Raw genomic sequence first — 18676 nt, forward strand, 5'->3', positions numbered from 1 at the left:
TACCAAATGCCTTCTCTACCATATCTATCTTGGACTCCACCTTCAAGGAACTGTGAACCTACACTCAAAGGTGTCTTTGTTCAGCAACTTTAAGGATCTGACCATTAAGTGTGTAAGTACTGCCCTAATTTGACCTACCAAAATGCAACACCTCACATTTATCTAAATTGAACTCCATTTGCCACTCCTCAGCCCAATGGCCCATCTGAACAAGGTCCTGTTGTACTCAGAGTTTTGCGTCATATTTTAAATATTAAGCAGAATAGATATATTAATATGCTATGATGTGAGTAGATGATTTATTAACAAACCAATCCAATTTCTACTACAGTCTAACACTTCATTTCTTAACTTAGGAACTTCTAATCTTTATACTCATGAAAGCATGAGAACTGGCTCCTCCAGCAATTACTATATATTTGCAAACACTGAGCAAATTAACACACACAACCCCAAAATCCTCAAACATCTCTCAGAAACATTATCAAAAAATATGCAACAATAACTTGCAGCTGTTTTCTCCTAGTGTTTCAGTGCTTTAGCGTGATACGTAGTTGATCAAATTTCATAACCTAACTATAGCTATGTCAAGCCCATATCACAAACCTCAGCACTTTCTCATCTTGCTAAATTCTGGGATGTAATGGAAACCTTATGAGGGGTCAGTTAGCTGAATCAGTCAGATGGATAATGTGTGGTTTAGATTAACACTAAGGACGTGGTTCAGTTCCTGTTCTGAACGAAATAGACTTGGGGCCTGCCTCCTACTCCTAGCCATGAGGGTGGAAGGCAATGATTCAGGATAACACATCAGACAATGATGTTCGATTCCAGCCTCAAACAACTCTGTATGGAGTTTGCACATTCTCCCTGGGCTTCCTCTGGGTGCTTTGGTTTCCTTCCACAGTCCAAAGATGTGCAGGTTAGGTGGATTGGCCATGCTAAATTACCCATAGTAAGCAGGGATAGGCAGGCTAGATGGGTTAGCCATGGGAAATACAGGGTGATAGGGGAGGGGTGCGCTTGGGTGATATGCCTTTTGGAGCGTTAGTATGAGTTTAGTGGCCTGTTTCCACACTGTAGGGATTCTATGATTCAAAGAGTAGGAGGGTCCTTCTGATGCACTGCCTAATATTTCACTCAATCAGCAGCTCTGAAATACATTACCCAGTCAATTATCTCATTGCTTGTGGACAGTTGGTTATTTCACCTGATTTGACAAAAGGATTTTACCCAACAAGTTGTCGCTATCACCCATGTAGTGTAAGTGAAGATTTGAGCTCTTACTGGATGGGCAGCTGATAGCAGAAGCTCATGAACCAGTAGCATGTGTGAAATAGAATTCATCATGCAGACTCTGTATTTTTCAATCATTTTCCTGAGGAAAATATGGATGTATGCTATATCGAGACTCTTGGTTATACTTGTTGGTGTGAGGTCTCAGTCCCTTCTGCAATAAAGTGTGGAAAGCATCTACGTTGAGTCACCAGGTGTAACATGCTTCAGCAGCCGTTGACCCAAACCTGAGATGCCTCATCATTGATTCAATGAAACAGGAGTGTTAATGTTAGATCTCATGTGAAGGTACCGGTGTTGGACTGGGGTGGACAAAGTCAGAAGTCACATGACACCAGATTATAGTCCAACAGCAAATTAACACACAACCCCAAAATCCTCAAACATCTCTCAGAAACATTATCAAAAAATATGCAACAATAACTTGCAGCTGTTTTCTCCTAGTGTTTCAGTGCTTTAGCGTGATACGTAGTTGATCACTTATTATTTCGAATCTCGCAAGCTTTTGGAGTGCAGCCCCTTTGGCAGGTGCAGTGAGAGAATTTACAGACAGAGATCAAGGGCAGGGAGATTAAAAGATCATACAACCGGTGTGAGTGGAGTTTCAGATGATAAGCCACTGCTGGTGACAAAGAGTGTTAGACGGTGTGTAAGGTGTTTAAAAAGTCAATGTCAGTGCTGTGCTGTCATAACAATCAGGCAGAGCCACAGGAATATACAAAAGGTGACATCTCAGGTCAGGCACTGAATTATAGGTGTCAGGCTTTGTTCAGAATCTGTCTTAGAGTTTTAACTTGGAATCAGACTGGTTTTATTCCGAAAGCTGGAATATATAAAATGCCACACTGACTGACTATGAGCACAAGTTGTGTTTTTTTGAACAAGATAGAATGTATCTGCAAAAAAAAACATCTTGAATGAAATGATTTGCCCCATAAATTTATATCTGTGAGTGTGTATATGTGCATGTGTGAGAGAGGGAGAGAGTGACAGTGTATATGTATGAGTTTGTGTGGGAGTGAGAGTGAACGTTTGAGAGAGAGTGAGGGTGCTCAGACGAGGAGGAACGCAATGGACACCTGAAGGTTTTGAAAGACACCCTCATAAGAACAAGGAGACAATGCTCAACTCAAGGATCGCCAGTTCTGACATGCCACAGTGAAAAATTGCAACAAAGCCCTCAAAAGACAGACACAGGATAAGACTGAGTACCTTTCGTCGTCCAGTACTTCCCCAGAATGGACAGCCTTCAAAATGTCATCGATGAAAATGAGCATCTCATGAAGATCTTCCTACACCTCTACTTCCCACCTTCAAACAACTGCCAAACCTTAAACAGACCACTGTTCACAGCAAACTTCCCAGCCGTCAGGACAACATTGAGCACAACGCCACAATTCTGCCACAGCACCCTCTGCAAGGCATGTCAGATCATCAGCATGGACACCACCATCCCACGTAGGAACACCACTTTCATGGCAGGTGGCTCAGCCAACATTTGCTTACTTTCCTGTTTTGACAGCATCACTTTGGTAAATTGTTATGATCTCTCTACTTTAGTTAGTTTGTACAGTTTTGAATTACTTATTACTCGCTCACATAAATCTTTGAATTACTTATTACTCGCTCACATAAATCTATGCTGTGAATCATTTCATTCAAGATGTTTGTTTATTTGCAAATATATTCTATCTTGTTCAAAAAACACACAATTTGTAGTTACAGACAGTCAGTGTGGCATCTTATAAGTTCCAGCATTTGGAACAAAACCAGTCCGATTCCAGGTTAAAACCCTAAGACAGATTTTGAACAAAGCCTGACACCTACAATTCAGTGTCTGACCTGAGATGTCACCTTTTGTATATTCCTACAGCTCTGCCTGATTGTTATGACAGCACAGCACTGACATTGACTTTATAAACAGGTTACACACCGTCTAACACTCTTGGTCACCAGCAGGGATTTATCATCTGACACTTACACCAGTTATATATGATCTTTTGATCACCCTGCCCTTGATCTGTGTCTATAAACTCTGGGTCTGTGTGCTGTTCTCTCTCACTGCACCTGCCGAATGGGCAGCACTCTGAAAGTTTGTGTGATTTCAAATAAACCTGTTGATTATAATCTGGCATTGTGTGACCTCTGATGATGTTTGATCTGGAAGCAGTGCTCTAAGGAAAACATTAAATTCTTTCAAACATTGGCAGAATCCGTAATTGTTTGTGATTGCCAGAAGGTTTGTGAAAAATATTTCTAAGAGACTGCACTAATTTTGCAGTGAAGAAGTCAGTGACATTTGACATAAAAGGAGACAGAAACACTTGAAGGCAAAAAACATCTAAAACTTAGGGAACAGTGGGTTGAATTTTACCAAAAATTGGCCAGTAATCAATTTCATGGAGGGTCTCTGTGAGGCTTAGTAATTCACCTCCTGTAATTTCACACTGCTGAACACATAATGTATACACCATGCCTTTACAATGCCCCACTCACACTTTCATGTACTCATCACAGCTGGATCTCCTGGAAATCCTGAGTCCTGGCTAATGAGGGATGGACAATAAATGCTGGTCTAGCCAACAATGTTCATATCCAATGAATGAATTTAAAAAATAAAAACAGCACCATACTTCAGAACCAGCTGTGCACCAGGACAATCAGTGCCAATTGTGAGTAGCCCTCCTCAGTGCACATAATGGGAGGGAAACTCTTCTGAAGGCACATAAGTGGTAGTTCATTTCAGACACAATCTCACATCTGTAAATATATTGCTATCTTATGTCATCACCTGTCTGATCGACTGTCATAGTGACTGCAGCTACAAAAGCCAAGCCCCACAAGCCACCTGTTAGATCCCTGTCTGAGCAAGTACTCTGGTTTCCTAAATGCCTAGCCTAGCATAACATAACATCTGATCATTATTCAATGTGGGAGCATTGCATGTTGGAAAGCCCTCAGCAGTTGAAAACCTTGTATTGAGCAACAGGAAAAGTGAAGAGATAAAGCAAGCCAACAGAATAAAAAGGGACAATTTACCTTTTGAGCAACAATAAGTTTAGAGTCAATGAATGATCACTTCATCCAACCGGGTTCAATTAAATCCTGCCTGGCTTATTGTGCCAAACATTGCATGCTGTATCGTGTTGAAGGTGATGTTCCTTCTGCTTAACGTCCTCATCACCCTCCCCTGGAAGACCGCTTGAAATAACTGCATAGAGACCAGTGTCCCATCACCAAGTTATCCTTAATTTTCATGTGCACAGTACAGTGGCTATAGCCAGCTAGCTCAGAGTCAGTCTTGAAACAAGGAGACACTCAATCCTCTGTTTTATATCTGTCAGCCAGGACTCCTGGTTGCCCCAGGTTAACAACCCCAATCAGGGATTTCATAGTCAACAAGGTCCACCTGGTTCCAATCACCACACAGCTGTTGCTCTTCCAGCTCTTCACTGTCCATTATGTACCCTCTTTGACTGTTCTACTTGTGTATGACATAACACGCCAGGACTATTTCCATGTTGTATTTGCGATTCAGATGTAAATAGAAGGTAGTACAGGTCACATTTCACAGTGAATCACAAGCTCAACCTGGTTATCTGGGGTAGAGGGAATGTCTCCAAACCCCCTCATTCTTTCTTTCACTCCTTGTTGACCTCATCAGTTCTGAGCTTCCCCACACAACTCTCTCAATTAAGTGTGAGGCTGGATGAACACAGCAGGCCAAGCAGCATCTCAGGAGCACAAAAGCTGACGTTTCGGGCCTAGACCCTTCATCAGAGAGGGGGATGGGGGGAGGGAACTGGAATAAATAGGGAGAGAGGGGGAGGCAGACCGAAGATGGAGAGTAAAGAAGATAGGTGGAGAGGGTGTAGGTGGGGAGGTAGGGAGGGGATAGGTCAGTCCAGGGAAGACAGACAGGTCAAGGAGGTGGGATGAGGTTAGTAGGTAGCTGGGGGTGCGGCTTGGGGTGGGAGGAAGGGATGGGTGAGAGGAAGAACCGGTTAGGGAGGCAGAGACAGGTTGGACTGGTTTTGGGATGCAGTGGGTGGGGGGGAAGAGCTGGGCTGGTTGTGTGGTGCAGTGGGGGGAGGGGATGCACTGGGCTGGTTTAGGGATGCAGTAGGGGAAGGGGAGATTTTGAAACTGGTGAAGTCCACATTGATACCATATGGCTGCAGGGTTCCCAGGCGGAATATGAGTTGCTGTTCCTGCAACCTTCGGGTGGCATCATTGTGGCAGTGCAGGAGGCCCATGATGGACATGTCATCAAGAGAATGGGAGGGGGAGTGGAAATGGTTTGCGACTGGGAGGTGCAGTTGTTTGTTGCGAACTGAGCGGAGGTGTTCTGCAAAGCGGTCCCCAAGCCTCCGCTTGGTTTCCCCAATGTAGAGGAAGCCGCACCGGGTACAGTGGATGCAGTATACCACATTGGCAGATGTGCAGGTGAACCTCTGCTTAATGTGGAATGTCATCTTGGGGCCTGGGATGGGGGTGAGGGAGGAGGTGTGGGGACAAGTGTAGCATTTCCTGCGGTTGCAGGGGAAGGTGCCGGGTGTGGTGGGGTTGGAGGGCAGTGTGGAGCGAACAAGGGAGTCACGGAGAGAGTATTCCGCCTGGGAACCCTGCAGCCATATGGTATCAATGTGGACTTCACCAGTTTCAAAATCTCCCCTTCCCCTACTGCATCCCTAAACCAGCCCAGTGCATCCCCTCCCCCCACTGCACCACACAACCAGCCCAGCTCTTCCCCCCCACCCACTGCATCCCAAAACCAGTCCAACCTGTCTCTGCCTCCCTAACCGGTTCTTCCTCTCACCCATCCCTTCCTCCCACCCCAAGCCGCACCCCCAGCTACCTACTAACCTCATCCCACCTCCTTGACCTGTCCGTCTTCCCTGGACTGACCTATCCCCTCCCTACCTCCCCACCTACACCCTCTCCACCTATCTTCTTTACTCTCCATCTTCGGTCCGCCTCCCCCTCTCTCCCTATTTATTCCAGTTCCCTCCCCCCATCCCCCTCTCTGATGAAGGGTCTAGGCCCGAAACGTCAGCTTTTGTGCTCCTGAGATGCTGCTTGGCCTGCTGTGTTCATCCAGCCTCACATTTTATTATCTTGGAATCTCCAGCATCTGCAGTTCCCATTATCTCTCAATTAAGTCTTCAGTTTAACGACAATAACTGCAGTGATATGGAGTCCTAACCCTGACCATTCCAATCTGCTGACTGACATGTCTAAGAACATGAACTGAGATTGAATACTGCCCTTGACTGACTGTGGCAACACCCCAGACTGACAACAATTCCTCTTTGACTTGTCTGAGGACTACTCCACTTAGCCTGTGGAACATGGCTATTTGTTTGAGTCAGTGTGCACGTAAGCTGTTGGCACATGTTGCAGGCGTGCACTGACAGCCCAGTGCCAAACAGAAACATGTTCAAGCCCCTTGACTGATCTCTGCTGACAACCACGATAAGCTGCTTTGCTTTGTATCTGTGCTGAACAGCAAGGTAAGACAGAACTACTGTGAGCCTTCAAATTCTGAATGTGGTGGCAAAGTAAGGCAGAGATACTCTGAGCATCTAAATCAGCACAAAATATTTGAGTGAATCATAGAGTCGTAGAGTGCAAAGAGCGTAACTGAAGATATCTGAGATGCAGCCTGTTCCAATTGCTTCATCAGTGACATTCACTTGCTCATGAGGTCTGAAGGGAGATGCTTGCTGATGATTGTGAAATGTTTGGCATCGTTCATAATTCCTCACACACTAAAACAGCCCATGTCCAAATGAAATAAGACTGGATTATATCTCATGGAAGGTAACATTCGCACCACACAACAGGCAATGGTGAACTCAAATGAAAGCTTGGCACTATCTAGGACAAAGTAGCCTGCTTGATTGCCAGCAAATCCTCAACTTTCACTCCCTATATCACCAATGCTCAGTAGCAACAGTAAGTACCATCTACAAAGTACACTGCAAAAATTCACCAAGGTTCCTTAGACAACACAGTCTAAACCAGCTACAACTATCATCTCAAAGGACAATGGCAGCAGATATACAGTACACAACCACATACACGTCCCCTCCAAGCCGTTCACCTCTTGACTTGGAAATGTATCACTGTTCCTTCACTATCACAGATCAAACTCCCGGAACTAAACCCTTAACATCTTGTAGGGGTAGCTACACCAAATGGATTACAGCAATTCTCCACCACTAAGGATGGGCAAGCTGGTGAAGTTCACGTCGTCTGAATAACCATGGAATAAATAAGCTCAGTAATGTACGGTGGGGTTATGATGGCCTTTCTGTGTAGGTGCTGCACTGGCTTTTCTCCGTTTCATGCCTATGAGAGTATGACCTTTTGGACAACTGGGTATAATGTCTGAGATAACAAGGTGTAGAGCTGGATGAACGCAGCAGGCCAGGCAGCATCAGAGGAGCAGGAAGGCTGACGTTTCAGGCTTAGACCCTTCCCTCCTCCAACATCTGCAGTTCCGACTATCTCTGGGTATAATATCCATGCAGCACTCACAGGTCTGTCAGCTGACTTTTTTTTCCTCTCTGCTAATCAGTTGTGTTAACAAGGGCAGCATGGTTAGCATAATGCAAGAGTTTGTGTTTGTAAAGTGACTTCTATTCATTAAGCAAACAGTGGCAATCAGTTTTCCAAGGAGAACCGAAGAAACTGACAGATCCTTCAGAAACCTGTTTGATAATTAAAGATAATAGCAAAGGGAAACATTAGAAATAGCTTTCCTTTAAAGTTAAATTTATTATGTTTTGACAAGATTCCTTTATCACAATATCATCATTATTTCATTACTTAAAAAAAGTCAGATTATGACCATTCTAAACATTTCATTGGAGCATGATCAAGGATCACTTTTGTTGAAAACAATTTGTTATAGGTTGAAAACAATATTTTGTTGAATATTTAGTTTTCCAGGAAAAGTGATTAAATTAAGTACTGTCATCCCATTGCTTTTTTTTGTATTGATAATTGTGTGATGCTTTTGTTGGTCCGTAAACCAATACTTATGAAACTAGTATCTATTTTTACCTTTATTCAAGAGGGCATGAGGGATCATTTAGTTGTAATTATTTGAGAAAATACACAATTTCATGGATTATGCACTTGATAGCTATGTAAAGTGTGTGCAGATGAAAATAATGCTCTTTAAATGGTAAAATCACTGAGGAATATCTTCCCTCCCTTGCTGTGAATATGAAAAATATTATCATTGATATATTGTCATTCAAGTCATTTTATTCAAGGTATGCATGGACTCAGATGGGGAGAATCCTACTTAATTATACAATTCTATACAAGTCACTAATTAACTCAATGACTTTTTAGAATTTGGTTCTGGTGTTGCTGTCTTAACCAGCCATTTATTGTCCATCCCTAATTGCCCAGTGGGTCTGCAGTCATGTGTAGACCCGACCAAGTAAGGATGGTCATCATTAAGGCTTCCTTGAATCCAGAATTTTTATGGAATTTATCATTCAAATTGGTGGGATTTGAAGCCGTATCCTTAGAACATTAGTATGAAGACTCTGGATTACTAGCCCAATGACATTACCACACCACTGCTTTCCCATAGTACAGGATAAGACAGAATAGTCCCGGCAGTGTATTGCTGATGTTTACTTTTTTTTAAATCTAGAACTGCACACGCACGGGCCAAAGCTGATGCAGCAGATGGAGCCGCGCAAGCTGCACGCCAGGAATCGGACATCGCAAGGGGAGTTGCCAGGGAACTGTCGCCAACCTTCTGCCAGCCAGGTAAATGTCCATGTCCAAACACCCAGAAAAATAATTTTGCAAGCAAATTTAAATCCATGCTTTTTAAAAATAGCAGTTTGATACTGGAATTTAAGAGACCTTTCCTTCGAAGTAATGCAAACTCGCAGTGCTGTGGAACATGACTTTACGGTGGGATTGATTTAAATAATGCTCGTAAATATCATCGTCTTTTTCCTATCTTTCTGATTTTTTTCTGACTTTAATTTTCAAAACCTTTCATGTTTTCAGTATTACAATCATAAGTATCAAGTAAATCTGGATAATTGCTATATTGATAGCAGAAATTACAAAGCAGTAGTCTGGGTTCTCATATAGTGAATCATGAAAACAATTCCTACAGTTTATAATTAAACATTTAAATTGGATAACAGCCTTTAAAGCCGCAGATAGAGTTTTAGCTTAAATTAGGAACAGTGTTTTATTTTCTGGTCAGTGGCTTTATAATTGTATTGAAATTACCCATGTCACCTTGTCTCCGATGTGTGAAATTATCCACATTAAAATCTCTGACTTTTGGTACTTATCAGGACATGGAAATGTAGAATTTTACAGTTTAGCAGGAGGCCATTCAGCCCACTGTGTCCATACCGGCTCCAGAAAGAGCTACGCAGCTAGTCCCATTTTTCAACCATATCTCCATAGCCCTCTGAATTAATCACTTTCAAATCTATATCAAGCTCTGTTTTAAAACCTCATTTTGAATCTGTCTTCACCATTCTGTCAAGCAGCCCATTCCAAATCCTAACAATTCTGAGTAAAGTTTCTCATCGTCTCTCACTCCTAGCTCTCTTGCTGACAATCGTGGAAACAGAATATCCTTCTTTACCCTGTCAAAAATCTTCGTAATTTTCGACTCCTGAAAAAGATCACCGCTTAATCTTCTCTGCTCCGAGGAGAATGAGCCCAATTTCTCTCACTCTGGTAAACTACTCCATATTATAGACTGTCAATATGGATTCAAAATCATCTTGTGCTAACATCATAGATAATAAATGCTGGCATGGCCATCAATGTCCCCATCCCACATGTAAATAAAAATTACTAATACTATATGCAGCAACAGGAAATGTACATCTTAATTTCTGAAACTTCGTGGGGTCTTTCATCAGAGAACATGTACCCCAGTGCGTATTTTTTTGGTATATCTCCACCGAAGGTATTGATTTAAACTGGAGGGATATGATTTGACCTGTTGTCACCTAGACGAGAATGGCAACAAGCCCATGGGGATGCCGCCAACTGCAAACTCCCCTCTCAGTCACATTCTGTCTAACTTGGAAATGTGTCACACTCACTGAGGCAAGAATCCTGGAACTCCCTTCCTCATCAGCATGGGAAATATTTCCATCACCTAGGTTGCAGCATTGCAAGAAAGCAACTCTCTATTGTCTTAAGATTTGGATGGGCGATACATTCTGACCTTGCCATTGATGCCCATACCCCCTGAATTTATGTTTAGAAGTCTAACAAGTAGGGGAGTCTGCTTTAACTTGGGGGCTGAAATCACAGGTGCACCAGTCAAAGCAAGTGACATTCCACCCAGCCAATCAGGGTAAGCCGCCCAGTGGGTTTGATCTCTTGTACCTTGTTTGAATACATTAGCAATGACGTCTTCACCAGTGGTCAAAAGCAGAATGTCACAGAGGGTCAGGATATCACTGGACACCCAAGGAAATGATTCCTGACAACGTGATTGAGGAAGGAGATTGGTTGGAGAGGACAAGCGTTAGAATGGGCAGGATTAGAAGTGATTAAGAGCAAATGAAATCCACAGCAACTTGTAATCTTGGAAGAGTCCTTCTCCACCCTCCTGAGCCACAAAAATTCTACCTGAAATTATTTCTTTCAGTGCCTTTTCTGAGGACTCTGTACTTCTGCTATGGTTATCTTATGGGAGTATATTGAGTTCAGGTTTCCCATAATGAGTGAATCACATCCCATCCTTACCCGCTACTCATGAAAACCAGATCAGTCAGAAATGGGGATGGGTCTTCAAGATCAGATGTTCCATTTCCAATTGGAGAAGCTGCAGAGTATCCACAATCCGCAAAATACAGGGCACGAATTTCAGGTTTTATCCGCCACTTGCTGTAATAAATTAATGTCCATTCTGTTTGCATAAATTGATAATGTATATTTGACAATGAGAATGACTTTATAATTCACAGGAAATAAGTATTGTTGATCATTCTTAATAGTGAAACAATAAAAATAAGTAATAAAGCACAAATGATTTGCATTTATTTATATCTTAGTAGACTCTCATTAGCAATTATAACAAAATAAATTGTCTTGCAGTGATTTTTTTTCGTTAGATAGGCAAGCAATAATTTCATACCTAATGATTAATATACCACGTACTAACTTTACTGTAAAATAAATTTGCTATCAAAATGTCACTAATTTTTTTTTATTTTCCATCATGAAATAGATAGGAGACATATCACAGTCTCACTCAGCTCACTAACATTATAATATGAACTTCGGGCAACAAAGCTGAATAGGATAAAGCTCTCTGAAACCTGTGAGCAAAGATAAACTTGGTATAGTATTCATGCCATACCATAGAAATTATATATTACTACGCAGAATGCAGAGTAGGTTAAATGCAGAAGAAGTAAAATGTGTCTGAGGTGAGTATGGCAGATTTGTGAAAAACTGAGTCTGGGTTTTTAATATTATAATTGATTTTAAGAGCAGCTTTAAATGAAACATAGGTCAAAAAAATACAAAATCAACATGAGTCAGAACTCTGTTAACAAAACATTTGTTTTACAAACCTCCGAAGCACCAAGTTCAAACTCAGTCGGTCTTTTGATGCTTGCTGTGTGGTGTTAGAAGAGATGAGCAATTTTGTAATGATGTTTAGAAACCAATTTCTCTCAGTTAATGGAAAAGTATGCAGCACAGTGTATTAATTATATTGGGCCATAAATCTAAGCTGGCATACCCGTATTTTCACATTCTGTGTTCCCTGTGAAAGCAGCTTCCCACTAAGAATGTGGAAGGAAAGGATAAGGTCTTGTAACTGAACCTTCTGCACCTTGGACAGATAGAAAACTCAAAAAATCAATCTGATCAGAACTACATCTCCTGTTTTCCAAACACAACGTAATTTTAAAGGAACAGCAACACTGACTCAGTTCAACCTACCTGCCAGGCAGGAGGAGGACATGGACATGAAAGAATGTAAATTGATGGAAATAGGAAGTAAAAAAGGAAGGATTGTGCAACAATTTGCTGTTCATTTGAGGCCAATCCAACTGGATAATCAGGTTATGAATTATTGGTGGTGGTTATCCTTGTCCCCACTACCATCTCTGGCCAAATGAACTTCAAGGATATTCTGAAACATCCTAATCAGATTTACAGATGTACAATAGTAAGCATTGTGTGGAGAAAAGTGGTGGCATGGTGGCTAACTGATTAGCACTGCTGCCTCACAGGACCAGGGAGCCAGATTCAATTCCACCCTTGGGCAACTGCCTGTGTGGAGTTTGCATGTTTTCTGTCTGTCTGCGTGGGTTTCCTCTGGGTGCTCCAGTTTCCTCCCACATAGGGAGATGCATAGGTTAGATGGATTGGCCATATTAAATTGCCAATAGTGTCCTGGGATATGCAAGCTATGGAAAATGCAGGGTCACAGGGTAGGTCTGGGTGGGATACTGCTCGGCGGGTCAGTGTGGACTAGATGGGCCAAATGGCCTGCTTTCACACTGTAAGGATTTTTAAAACAAAATTGAGAGCACAAGATTAGAAAGAATTTCCACCACCAGTTTACTTTTTATTCCCAATACAATTCACCCAAAGTAATAGCCAAGTTAGCACAAAGATTATAGAATTTAGAATGTAAAGTGATTTCTGCAATCTTTGTTGTCATTTCTTTCGGAAAAACATCACGGGTGAGAGCTATTGTAACCAACAAATTCAGTAGGCCCCATACCAAAGTAATCAACATGACAGGTTTCACCAACTGTGCCTGTTTGTGCACCTTCAAAGCGTCTATTACAATGGCATTTAATTTTGATACAGGGCACAAAATAAAATACATTTTAAATGATTGCTTTTTCAGTTTACTGAGACATTGAATATTGGGGAGGTGATGGCTTAATGGTATTACCACTGGGCTGATAATCCAGACAGACAGATACTATTTTGGAGATCTGGGTTTGAGTCTAATTCAATTATTTCAAATAAAATCTGGAATTAAGAGTCTAATGGGAACCATGAACTGTTGTCAATCATTGAGAAAACCCATCTGTGTCGCTAATGTCCTTTAGGGGAGGAAGCTGCCGTCCTCACCTGGTCTGGCCTACATGTTGACTCTTAACTGTCCTGTGGGCATTTAAGGATTGGCAGTAAAAGCTGAGCTAGCCAGCAGACCTACACCTTGTGAATGAATGATGTGGAGGTGCCGGTGTTAAACTGGGATGGGCAAGATCAGAAGTCACCCAAGGTTATAGTCCAACAGGCTTATTCATCCTCATCTGATGAAGGAGCAGCGTTTTGAAAGCTTGTGATTTCAAATAAACCTGTTGGACTATAACCTGGTGTAATGTGACTTCTGACCCTGTGAATTAATTTATTGCCTAATTAATTAATGAAAGAAATAAAGTAATAACCAACAAAAGATTGATGTAGTTATGTTGCCCTTTACACTTATTTAAAATTTGGCTATTTGCACATAATGAACTTGAAACATTGATCAATTTTATATATATATTATTTGTGATAAAATTATTTTTGCTGTGTTAATCAGGCTGCAATCAGATCACCAATCTTAAGTTATCAAGAACTAGTTTTGATGCAGTTTTTAACAGTCACCTTTTTAAACCACTGCTGGATTGCACTGGTTTTGCATTTGGAAACGTACAAAATAAGTCTGTGCAGAAAATTCAGCAACAAAGATTTTATAAACAAAGACAAAAACAGAAATGTTTGGAGAAACTCACCAGGCTGGCAGCATGTGTGGAGAGAAAGCAGAGTTAACATTTTAAATCCTTCTTCAGAACTGATAATAGCTAAGAAAAGGTGGTATTTACGCTGATGACAGGGGCTGAGGGGGAAAAGAAGTGAGCAGATAGCAGAGATGAGGCGCACAGAGGGAGGGAGAAACAAAGAAAAACAGTCAAAGGGAAGGTAAGCTAAGGAAGAAGAAAAGTTGGTGGTGGAAAAATGAGTAGGTGATAATGGGTTAGCTGTGCTGAAAGCAGCCCATGTCATGACACGGCCTGCGGTGTGGGTGCGGGGTGTGAGAGTGGGTAAAGGTCACAGACGGAAGTGTTCAGGCTCTAAAATCATTGAACCCGATATTTAGTCCTGAAGGCTGCAGGGTCCCCAAGCAGAGGCTAAGATGTTGTTTTTCCAGCTTGTGCTGAGCTTCACTAGAACACTGCAGCAAGCCTGTGTCAGAAATGTTGACTAGGGAACAGGGTGGTGTGTTGAAGTGGCAGGCAACTGGAAGCTCAGGGTCATTTTTACAAGTGAATACAGGTGTTCCATAAAGCAGTCACTGTTTCTTACCTCCAGTGTAGAGGACACCACACTCTATGCAACAACTACAATCGACTAGATTGAGTGAAGTGCAGGTATATTGCTGCTTCATCTGGAAGGTGCGTCTGGGCCCTTGATGAGGAGGGAGGAAGTAAACGGGGAAAATAATGAACCCTCAGCGATTGCAAGGGAAGGTGTTGTGGGAGTGTGGAGAGGTGTTGAGAAAAGGAGAGGAGTGGGCCAGAGGGAACAGTCCCTGCAGAATGCTGACAAGGGAGAGGCATATGTGTCTGGTGGTGACATCCTGCTGGATTTGGTAGTAACAGTGACTTTTGATCCTTTGGATGTGGATGCTGGTGGGTGGAAAGTGAGGACCTGGTAGAACTATTGGTGTTGTGAGAAGGATGAGGGCACAATTGCGGGAATGTATGACTGAAACTAACGTGGCTTTTATGTATAACTTACACCCATTTACCAGCTGGATCCAAACTCAACCGCTATTTGTTGAATTTACAATAAACTACAACAGAATTACACTATTTTTTTCAGGGGAGTCCAAGTGGACCAGGAAAAGTGATTTGTGCAAATAAGTTTCTGTGGTAGTTAACAAGGTGTAGAGCTGGATGGACACAGCAGGCCAAGCAGCATCATAGGAGCAGGAAAGCTGACATTTCGAGTCTAGACCCTTCTTCAGAAATGCCTCAGATTCTCCAGCATTGGCAGTTCCCACTATCTCTGTGGTAGTTAATACTTTGTGCTGGATATCCAAAACATTAGAGATAATGGGAACTGCAGATGCTGGAGAATTCCAAGATAATAAAATGTGAGGCTGGATGAGCACAGCAGGCCAAGCAGCATCTCAGGAGCACAAAAGCTGACGTTTCGGGCCTAGGAGAGTCTAGGCCCGAAACGTCAGCTTTTGTGCTCCTGGGATGCTGCTTGGCCTGCTGTGCTCATCCAGCCTCACATTTTATTATCCAAAACATTAGACTAGTTTATCATTCCAGTATCACTTTTATTTGCTTTTATGAGAAAAGGTATTTGAATTTAATGTCAGTGATCTTGTAGAGATTTCTCTGAGTATTTAGCTATCTGGGGCAGTCCATTACTTGTATAAGACCCTTTATACCATAAACTATGACCAGCTTGGGCTTCAGGGCTGTAGCTCATGCAGTAAAATTTGTATTTTCCTCTGCACTTTTTCCTCTTATTTTCTTGCTCACACCATAACAATGTGGTAATATGAGCATTACTTAGATTTTATAACAACTTAATTACCACCAAGGATGCTCATTCCTTAGCGACAAAGTAATTGGAATGTTTCACAGTTGTTACAAAATAATTCTTGGAATGGAGACAAGAAAAAAAACCCACTTTTATCGCATGCAGACTTGCTGAAATATGCAGCCATTATTAATTCTTTACATGGTCAGTATTTGCCATAACCTAAAGGGGCTGGCTTTGTGCATGGCCTGCACAGGGAGTCTTGGATAAGAAAACATTTCATGTGAGGCAGATTATGGCTTTGCTGAAAACCGGGATGAGCAGCTACCTAAATTCAGTAGGGCCTGAGTGATGAGATAAACGAGAGAATGCCAGACTGTATCCCAGCTGTAAAAAGATAGTGTGTTACTTTCAGCACCACCTCAGTAACTTTAGACTCAGTCTTTCCCGCTGTATAAGATTACTGAGCTGTCTTCAGTTACAAATGTTCAGAATCTTTGGTTGGCAATCACATCCAAACTATACTAGGTCAAATAAGTGCTGGATAACCTGACAGAAATGCTGAAGCACTGAGAACTATTTAGGGTTAATATATCAAGCAAATACTCCCAGATGCCACTTTAATGCTGCCGTCCAGTTTCTTTAACGCTAACCATTCTATTTTTTTCACCATTTCATAACATTTAGACATCATTGTAGACTGCCCTGTTTCTAATTAGTTTCAGAAATTCCTGAACCTAGGACAGAATGTCGCAAAAACAATTGTGGTCCTTGCAGTTAGATCGAGCCAACATCATCATCAATCCCTTGTAGATTGATTCAATACCAACTAATTTTAACTTGTAGCCAGAGCCAGAGAGCCTGGTTAGCTCAGTTGGTAATCCCAGAGTCATAATTTGAGTAATGTTTTAATGAGATGGCGGTAATCCAGAAGTTACCTGGAAGCCCAGACAAATTATCTGGAGCTATGGGTTCAAATCCCACCACATGACCCTGTGGCATTTAAGTTCAATTAATAGATTGCACTGAGTTCACTCGTGCCTTTTGGGATCAGCCATCCATACCTGGTGTGGCCTACATGTGACTCCAGACCCAGAGCAAAGTTGACTCTTAATTGACCTCTGAGGTGGCCTAGCATGTCGACCAGTTCAAGGGCAGTTAGGCAGAGGCAACAAACCAGATCCCATGAAATAATAAAGTAAAGCTAAGAATCGAGACAGACTGGAACCACACAGCTGTGTTTTATATGGATATCATTACAAAGGTAACTTTTCAAAATCTGCATAAATTGAAGGCTTGAACATATTTGGTTTCATAGTCAGTCAGTTTACTCAGTTAGCTAAACCTTATGGGATACAAATGTCAGTGGTGTCATCTGTCTAAGAGCCCTGCAAACCAATAAGTGTTGTAAACTGCAGGAGGCCAGCTAATTTTATAATTGAGCAGTCATGCTTTGCAAGATCAGCAACAAATAAAATGCATCCTGTGTCATACTTAATTCATTATGGCAGGAAAATAGGGGATAAAGCACTCAGAATGATGACTTCAAGTGATTTTGATTGATATCTGTGTTTGCAAGGGCGATACTAGTTATACAGTGACAAATGGAATTCAACAGCCAAGTCAGGAAATTGCATAAACATTGTAAGATCTTTTGAGATGGTGAAAGACTGAAAGTTGCTACATGCATACCAACTGCACCAGATTGTATGGCTTTTCTTCAAACATCTATTTTTCTTATTCAAGTTGTACAGAAAACACACTGTGAAATCCTATTTTATTTCACGTTAGGACACTGAAATGAAATCAGGATGAAATCAGTCTGCCTGTCTCATGATATCGACCATCTTTAGTTTTAGGATAGAGTCATAGAGATATACAGCACGGAAACAGGCCATACGGTCCAACTCATCCATGCCAACCAGATATCCTACATAAATCTAGTCCCATTCGCCAGCATTTGGCCCATATCCTTCTAAACCTTTCCTATTCATATATCCATTTAGATGCCTTTTAAATGTTGTAATTGTACCAGCCTCCACCACTTCGTCTGGCAGCTCATTCCATCCACACACTACCCTCTGAATCAAGCCACTTAACTGCTCCCCTGCTGTGATCTCCCCACACAGCTTTCTCCAAAGTCACCTCTGAATTTTGCTGTTTGTTTATTTTTCTTCGATGAATTCTGATGCCCAAAGGTACTTGAAATCAAACAGCAGAGGAAGTATCTGTGAAGGTTCACTGCTGGGTCAGACAGCAGTGCAGGTTTCTTTCTCCTTTGACTCACCTCTCACTATGTGGTCGCTGTCTTTGAATCCCTTCCTCCTTTTCTAAAGTGCCACTGCTTTGATCTTTTTTTTCCCTAAGTTCCAAAACAATGCAGCAGCTTATAAAACAGTAATTACTGCTCCGAGAATTCAAGGAAATCAGCTCCAACACTGAAAATACCTCAAAAAAAGGAGTATGTCTTACAGTCGAGATAATAGGAACTGCAGATGCTGCATAACCCAAGATAGCAAGGTGTGGAGCTGGATGCACACAGCAGGCCAAGCAGCATCTTAGGAGCAGGAAAGCTGACGTTTCCGGCCTAGACTGTTCTTACAGCTACAACTTTTCCTGTCCTCTGTCTTGGACTGGCCAAAACAATTAAATTCTTATCTGTCAGCTCAACAACAGGACTATTTTTATAGTTTCAGAGATCTAGAATTCAGTCAAATGTTGGCCATTCACCCTTGGGTGCTTAAATTAGGCTCAGCGTAGGCAATGCCCCAAGCATGTGACTTAGACTTACTAGTATGTAGTTAGTGAGACATTAGCACTAATGGCTAGTAAGTCAAAAATTAGA

The 18676-nt window shown here is 41.8% G+C and overlaps 1 protein-coding gene across 4 annotated transcripts in view; it reads left to right on the forward strand.

The window, feature by feature from the left end:
- Nucleotides 1-18676, forward strand: part of LOC125452029 (junctophilin-1-like) — a 125584-nt gene that overhangs the window by 64008 nt on the left and 42900 nt on the right. For all 4 annotated transcript variants that reach the window (XM_059645859.1, XM_059645858.1, XM_048529916.2 and 1 more), the window contains exon 3: nt 8975-9093. In XM_059645859.1, the coding sequence (XP_059501842.1) occupies nt 8975-9093 (119 nt within the window). The remainder of the gene's footprint in view (nt 1-8974; nt 9094-18676) is intronic.

Source organism: Stegostoma tigrinum, chromosome 5, assembly GCF_030684315.1.
Source record: "Stegostoma tigrinum isolate sSteTig4 chromosome 5, sSteTig4.hap1, whole genome shotgun sequence".
Lineage (NCBI taxonomy): Eukaryota > Metazoa > Chordata > Chondrichthyes > Orectolobiformes > Stegostomatidae > Stegostoma > Stegostoma tigrinum.